Below are 8,409 nucleotides of genomic sequence, written 5' to 3' on the forward strand. Positions count from 1 at the left end.
CCCAGGCTGGCCTACAACCCATAGCAATCTTCCTGCTTCAGACTCCTGAGTGCTGGGCTCAGAGGTGTGTACCACCACACCTGACAAATTTTAATAAAGTCCAACTTACTAACTTTTTCTTTGTTAGTTCTTTAACATTTCTGCATTGAATTCTTTAACCCTTTGTCATAGGTTGGTTGATTATATGTGGGTATATCTATTCTGCTCCATTGATTGCTGTGTCTATTCTTTCACCAATACTATACTATCTGGTTACCAAAGCTGTATAGTAAGTATTGAAATCAAGTTGAATGAGTACTACAACTTTTTTTTTTTTGGAATTGTGTTGACCATTCTACATTTTCTGAGTGTACATATAAACTTTGCAATCAGTGTGTCCACATCTACAAAATAGCTTGCTGGGATTTTGATTGTTATTATGTTAAGTGTATGCACCAAGTTAGGAAGAATTAACATCCTAAATTGAATGCTTTTTTTCATTTACATCTTGATTTATCAAAATTTTTTGTCATTTCCCCAGGTTTCAGTGAGGTAATTGATAAGCAAAAGGACCTCTTAGAGTTTCTCAATAATACTGATCTTTTTTTTTTTTTTTTGGTTTTTCTCCGGTACTGGGAACCAAACTCACGACCTTGCGCTTGCCAGGCAGGCGCTTTGCCGCTGAGCTAAATCCCCAGCCCATAATAATACTGATCTTGAGTAAAAATTTTTTGAGAAATTTTGGTCTTTATCTTCATCACTTCTTTTGGGTCTTAACTTTTCCATTACTAACTTTGGATCCCTGCCATCTGTGTTTCATATGACTCACCTGGTAAACATTATGCAATTGCTCATCGTTTCCACCCTGTTGGAATTTTAGTCTTCTCATACACAAGTAATGAAACTAAAACAGATGCCATGGCTAAAGTTATTTAAATAAACATACCAATTTTTATAATAAAATACAGCCAATTAAAAACTATGGCTGCACATAGTGACTTTCCTTCAGAGTACACTATAGAAAAAGAAAAAAAAAAGCACTTTACACTGGAGAAACTTGACCAACAACACTTCAGCTGAGTGTCAAGGTCAACATCAACAGCGATACCATGTTGGTGGTATGTACCATTGATATGATGCAATAGAAATGGCTCTTTACCCCTGTAGTCTTTCTCCCTCAAGCCCATGAAATTATTGTCACCATGGGAAAAACATCAAACAAGTTTCAATACAGGGGCATTCTTTAACATCCTTCAACATGACCAGAAATTTTCAAAGTTATCAAGGCCATCAAAACTTGATGGAAAGTATGACAAACTTTCACAGCCAAAAGAAGCTTAGATATATATGACCACCAAATGTAACAGGACCCTAGGAAAGTTTCTGCAACAAAAATATACATTATTAAATTTTAAAATAAGGAAATCTAAACTATTCTTACCATAATAAGAATGTTCATTAATTTCAACAAAAATAGCTTACTAATATATCATGTTAATAAGGTTTGGGAGTTGGGTACATGAGAACTCTTCATGCTATTGACTCAACTTTTCTGTAAATTCAAATGGCAGTAAAAATAATTCTATTAACTTTTTACAGATTCACATTTGAATATACCTAATTTTATAAAAAACAGTATTGTGACGTGTTCACATCTGGGATATTAATGGTGCATATTTTTCTTGGGAAGTTCGTGATTTTTTAAACATTAATTTAAATTCTAGTTCTCATAAGCAATATTTCAAAAATAATTTTAGAGGTTCTTTTCATAATAAATGTGTCTCCAGTGAAAAGAGCTCCTTCCTTCCTTTTTTCCTTCCTTCCCTCCTTCCTTCTTTCCTTTTTTCCTTCTTTCCAAACTGGTGATTGAACCGAGGGCCTTTGCCCTGAGCTACATTCCGAGCCCTATTTTTTTATTTTGATATGGGCTTTCACTATGTTCCCCATGTGGGAGTCCTACTTGGTACCCTCCTGCCTCCATCTCTCAAAAAAGTGCTGTGATCACATGTGTTCGCCACCCCACCCTGCGAAGGGCGGACTTACATTTTCATAGAATTTTAGTATGTTTTTAAGCGAATGGGGAGAGAAAAATCAGGTGGGTTGTGACAGGCCATATCTAAATTATATTATGCTGGTTTGTTTTGCAATGGTGTTTCCTGTTTTTTTTGTTTTTTTTTCTTTTCCAGTATGCCAGCCATATAATTATTACAGTATACCCCAGCGAAGTTGGTGTTCAGAGTTTGTGACCCCAGTCGATCTCAGATTTTTTATTAGAACCTAACGAATGATTGTTCCTGGGAACCCCACAATTTTGCGGAACCCGTAAATTTCCTCCACAGTTGTTTTTTTGGTGGGAGGTTTGCAAGTAGCCAGTCCCACAGCGTTATTCAGTTCTCCTTGGTGCTGATTGGCTGCTGCCCTGTAACCATCTCAGACAGATGCACCAGCATTCCCGCAGCATAACGGGCTGCCGTGCTGACTGTAGGTACCTTGAATGTTCTTGGTTTTACTCTTCTTAAAGCCCTAAGATCTCTGAGATGCCACCCAAACGCCCTGCACCTTCTAAGGCTGTGTTAATACAGTATTTTATCAAATCATATTACATACCTGCGGGAGACATTGCATATTTAGGGTTTAAACTATAAAAACAGGCATTTTCCTGACCATATCTGAAGTTTGCAGTGTTCTCTAGGAGTGTAAACCCCATGAATTTTGGGGGCCCACTGTACTAATTTTTATTTTCTAAAATTAATACCCTCATTCACCAAACATTTACTGAGTGCATGTGAAAGCAAAAGGCAGGTAAGCTCAAATTCATTCTCCCAGGTAATAAAGATTTTTGTGATTATTTTGCAAAGAACACGTCTTAGTCCCTTTTCTCCCAGTTGAGGCACAATACCTGACACGAGTAGCTTAAGAGATGTTTATTTTAGCTCACAATTTTAGATCAAGGTTGGCTGTGTTCAAGCCACGGCAGTGAAGAAGCAAACAGAGAAAGGAGAAGGTGGAAACAAGAACACACACTTCCAGTCACATCCCTGGGACCGGCCCCTGCCACCCAGGCCTTACCTCCAAACAGGAGAATCTGGGGTGAACTTTTAGGCCTAAACCATAACAGAGCACTTCACAATAAGACTGGAGTACAGCTCTAAAGAAAACCTGTGTGGGCTCTGTCCTCAGGGGGGTTACAGTCTAGTGAGAGTACAAATCTCTAAACAATTACACAAGTTACTCTTCTGTGATGGAAAGGAGAGGAATATTATTAGATATGTTAACCACTGTAGAAGCAACTTTCCTCACCTACTTATCATAGTTATTGACGAATTTTAATATCAGGAAAATGAGGCAGGGAGATATGAAATCATGCCAAGGGCTCCAGAGTAAGTAAATCTTGAAACAAAATGTCAAATTTAGACCTCATTCTAAAGCTCATGGTTCGAAACACTATATTGCTGCCCGAATTTCACAAACTTGGGAAGGACAGACTTTTATTTTAATTTTTCCATTAAGAGAACTGATGAAGAGAGGAATCAGAACTAAAATCTCTTAAATAAATACACTTTCTTTCCCAAAGTATCATAATGCTTTCTCAAAACAAGTTCTGTAACTTGGATTATACAAGCCATGCATGTAGGAACTGGATATATTTTTTTGTAAACTTTTAAAACTATATAATTGTTTTTCTGAGCCGGGCATGATGGCACGCGCCTGTAATCTCAGCACTCAGGAGGCTCAAGCAGGAGGGTCACAAGCTTGAGGCCAGCCTGGGCTGCATAATGAGTTCAAGGTCACTCTGAACTGCAGAGAGAGATCTTATCTCAAAAAACAAAAAAGAGAACAAAGTAAACCCTACAGAATGGTTTTTGAAACAAGGTTTCACTAAGTACTGTATTTTAACACAATTTTAGCAAATGTCTTATATTTCTCTTTGCTGACTTTGCTATTTTTCAATATTAATTAAATATTTCCCTGACTTTTGAACAAGACTACAGTATTCCTATGGGTGAGAGTGTAGGAGGAAAGAGCTGTTCTGCAAACAAGAAGGTTCACTTTTACCCAGATTAATTTATGGACTGTTTCCAAGAACAATTTCAGTTTATATCATTCAGAATTTCACTGATATTTTCCAGGTATTGCAGATTCTTCAGATGTCTTCATTAAAGAAATAGGATATCTTAAGTTTTTCTTTGCAGTAGAAAAACTAACAACACATCCATGTTTTTTACTTTATGTTCATGGATGGATTGTTTTGTTTGTTTATTTGTTTTTTGAGACAGGTTCCCACTGTGTAGTTCAGGCTGGCCTTGAACTCACTACGTACCCCAGGCTGGCCTCAAACTTCTGGTAACCCTCCTGCTTCAGCCTCCTGAGTGCTGAGATTACAGGCATGCACCACCATGCCAAGTTTACATATTTATGTGGGGCTGCAGACAGGGAAGAGGATTTAAAAACAGTAGTTGAAAAGTAAGACTATTTTATATAAAAAAGAAGAAACAAAACCCCTATGTATCAGCTAAGTGTGGTGGAACACACCTGTAGAGCCTGACACAGGAGGATCACAAATTCGAGCCCAACCTAGACAACTTAGCAAATTAGTGAGACTGTGTCTCAAAATAAAAAATGAAATTAAAGAACCCTATATATATCCACTTAAAAGTATTTGTTGTCAAATTGTTTGCAGAAAAAAAAAAAAAAAGGGATATGTGTTACAGCCAATAGACACATTAGCCAGGCATGATGAGGAATGCCTGTAATCCCAGCACTGGGAGGCTGAGGCAGGAAGATCAGAAGTTGGAGCCCTGCCTGCACAACTTGATGAACCCTCCCTATCTCAAAATAAAAAAATTAAAAAGGTCTGGGGATGTTCCCATTACTGCCGCCCCCACCCAAAGAAAGAAAACACATTAACGTCACATGCAATAGTCTCAATAATAGGTTTAGAACAGAAGGCACTGCCAAATTGTAGCATCAACTTTATTTTCTGCTGGTCTCTGCTGACCACACGTTTTCATGGATTAAGCAAGGAAATGATTAACAAAGATTACTTCCCCATTTTTGGTCCTTTTCTCTAATTCTTTACACTTCATTGTTGTCTCAACCACATGTAACTTTTGCTATTGTAAGACAATAATAACAGTTTAACCTCCCCAGTTGAAACAGATTAGCATAAAAGAAAGTTTTCTGACTCAAAGCCTAAGGAAACCTCAGAACACATTTCCGTATGAATAAAAACCTGGAGAGTAAAAGGTTTACTTAAGTTCTGGTTTGCCTGTGTGAAGCATTGTTTCTCTTTTTTCTTACCTTTCCACCATCATGTACTCCCTTCCTCTGGTGTTCCCTAAAGTAGGTTCCCATTCCTGAATGGACTGCAAGAAATGGCAATTCTATTGCATTTGCATAATTTAGTCAGCGATTACTGAACACTTACTGTTCACTCATTCTTTTCATAAATATACATTGAGTCACTGGAGTTGGGGTGGGGATGGGCTTAGAGTCTTGGATTGTGGAATACTGAAGCATACAAAACCATAACCTATCTTTCAGAGAGATTACAAATAAGAGACATGAAGCCAGGTGTGGTGACACATGCCTGTAATACCTGCACTCAGGAAGCTGAGGCAGGAAAACCAATGGGAGTTTAAGGATAGCAGTGGCCACATAGCCAGCCTGAACTACATAGTGAGACTGTCTCAAAAAACAACAGAGAAAGAGAGACAGAAAGAGGAGGGGGAGAGAGAAGAAGGAAGAGGAGGGAGAGGAAGAAGGAGGAGGAGAAGAAGCAACGCAGAATGACTGCACAAAGAGTTTCATGGTAGAGGACCTCAGAGGGCTGCAATATTGTTTTCAAGTAGTATTTTTTCTTTTAACATTCTTGTTTCTATTCAAGTTAGTGTATCTTTAAAATGTGAAAGTCAGGACTTTTTCTATGGCAAGTAATTGATACCCAACTCAAACTGGCTTAGGCAAAATCAAAACTTTACTGGCCTGTTAAATAGAGAAGATCATAGCACTTCAGGCCACGCTGGGTCCAAATGCCCAAATGATGTTATCAAAACTCTCTCTCTAACTCTATCCTCCCCACTGTCCTTCATGTCAACTTACCCAGCAGATTCTTTTCACATGATTTCCAGCAGTTCCAGCGAGACCTTCATCCTATTTCCACTTAGTCCATCAGAAAATGAACTTCCTTTTCCCACTTGTTTAGGAGAGAGTTACATTGGTTGACTTGGTCATGTGCCCATCCCTAAGACTTAAGCTTTGCACAGTGGGAGGATGAGCTCAAATGACACTGCGAGAGGGAGGGCTTTCCAGAGGAACTGGGTGTGACTGCCAAAAGGTAGGTCTACCCACATATAGCCACTATAACCAATTGTGTTTGTTACTTTTTTCATTGCTGAGACAAAATATCACAAAATTGATACCCAGAGTTAAAGGAGGAAAGGTTTATTTAGCTCACAGTTCTTTCAGTCCATAATCAGCAAGCTCCAAGGCAGAGTGGCATGACAGGAAGGAATTGCAGAGGAGAAACAGTTCATGGTGGGCAGAAGGTAGCAAAGCAAGCAAGCAAGGGACCTTAACAGCATCTTTTTGCCTCTTTTATATTGTATCTAGGCTACTGGGATTAGGGTAGTGCCAAACCTATCAGTGGGCTGATTTAGTAATCACACACCTTTAATCCCAGAATCACACACTCCAGGCTGGCCTAGAACTTGGTATGTATAGTCCAGGCTGGTCTTCAACTTGCTATTCTTCTGCCTCAGCTTTCAGAGTGCTGGGATTACAGGCCTGTACCACTACGCCCAACTCAAAGTACACAAACATTTTTATATGTCTTGATACACAATTCCAAATTTTATTTTCCAGAAAGTTTGTACTAATTAATGGTCCTGCTCAGCAGGCTATGGGATTGTCCACTGTCACACTCACCTTGGAAAGATTACTGATTTAACAGCAAACATTATTAATTTGACTGCTGAAATATTATATTGTTGTTAAAATAAGCTATGTTCTGTGAAGAAAGCTAGGCAAAAGAGTATTCTCTACGCTTTATATAAAACTTTAAAGCAACACAACATTAAACTCTAGAAAACGAAAACTCAAGAGTGACACAAAGCAGATCAGTAGTTGGGGAGGAACCAGGGATGGAGAGCTGGGTGGGCGAGCTTACTATTCTTTATCACTTTTTCTACATAAACCCTAGCCATTTTGTCTTCGATTTAAGTGAGCTCTTTACATTTTCAGAAAATTCACCATTAAAATTCTTCAGATTTCTTTCTTTAATTTTTCTCTTTTCCAGTATGTTTCGGGGGCATTATTTGTTTGTGCAAGATAATTTTATTAATTAAATTTTATTTTTTAGTGCTAGGGATCGAACTCTGCACCTTGCACGTACACAGATGCACTTTGCCACTGTGCTACACTCGCAACCACGTGCAAGATCCTTTTAAAAGGATCTACTACATCTCTACATACCTATAAGCTACAGTGCCTTGTTAATCATCACTTTTAAACACACATAAACACTCTTTAGACAAAATCCACATTAGAAAATGAAGGACGTTACAACCAAGGCCTTCAAAATTGGCGTAGGTAAATATTGTACACGTGCTTCGACGGCTTAGATCTATAGATTTTAAGTTACTGTGACCAATTAATCAGTGGAGATTTAATAAAAACTATAGGACACTCTGGGAGTTTTGCTAGATTCGGTGTTTACAGAGGCGCACACAGTCACTACCTTTCTTGACTCTCTCCGGCTCCCCTTTCGGTCCTTGACACTGAAAACCAAGGCGGGGAGCGCCCCAGATGAGCTCACGCTGGCATGACGTCAAGAGCACTTGACGTCAGAAGGCGGTTGCCAAGGGGACCGTTCGCCACAGACGGCAGAGTCGTGAAACCCCATCACCACACCGCGCTTCGCTTTGGCCTCTGAAGGATCGAAGCTGCTAAAGAAGCTTTAACCTTAAGGGGGCCTCAGGGAGAGACAGTTGTGCGGTTCCCGCTGAGAGCGCCACCTCCGTGGCTCTGGGTCCCGGGCCCGGCCTGTGGCGCGGAGCGGAGGCCGCTGGCGGCGGGCGGCCGTGGCGGGCGGCCAGCCTGGGTCTCCCTCGCTCCGTGCAGGGCCCGGAGACGGGATCCGCCATATTGGAGCCGGAGCCGAAGGGGCCTCGGAGCCGCGGCGCGAGGCGGGTGGGGCCGGCTGTGCTGGGGCCCGCGAGGGTGCGGAGCGGATGAGCCACTCGGGCTAGTCTCCTCCCCGCCCACTGCGTCCACTTTCCGCCGTGGGGAGGGGGCCGCCGGCGGCAGGATGTTCTCCAAGAAGCCGCACGGGGACGTGAAGAAGTCCACCCAGAAGGTGCTGGACACCAAGAAGGACGCCTTGACCCGCCTCAAGCACCTGCGCATAGTCATCGGTGAGGAGCGGAGCCT

General features: G+C 40.8%; 1 protein-coding gene across 8 annotated transcripts in view; it reads left to right on the plus strand.

Moving 5' to 3' along the window:
• The first annotated feature begins 7,091 nt into the window (after positions 1 to 7,091).
• Positions 7,092 to 8,409, plus strand: part of Ralgapa1 (Ral GTPase activating protein, alpha subunit 1 (catalytic)) — a 246,379-nt gene continuing 245,061 nt past the window's right edge. For 2 of the 8 annotated variants that reach the window (XM_013510373.1, XM_013510372.1), the window contains exon 1: positions 7,092 to 8,393. In XM_013510373.1, the coding sequence (XP_013365827.1) occupies positions 8,288 to 8,393 (106 nt within the window). In that variant the 5' untranslated portion in view covers positions 7,092 to 8,287. The remainder of the gene's footprint in view (positions 8,394 to 8,409) is intronic. The other 6 variants (XM_013510369.1, XM_013510370.1, XM_013510371.1 and 3 more) reach the window with 6 other exon arrangements.

The sequence above is a fragment of the Chinchilla lanigera genome, unplaced genomic scaffold, assembly GCF_000276665.1.
Source record: "Chinchilla lanigera isolate Chin_1 unplaced genomic scaffold, ChiLan1.0 scaffold00008, whole genome shotgun sequence".
Classification (NCBI taxonomy): Eukaryota; Metazoa; Chordata; class Mammalia; order Rodentia; family Chinchillidae; genus Chinchilla; species Chinchilla lanigera.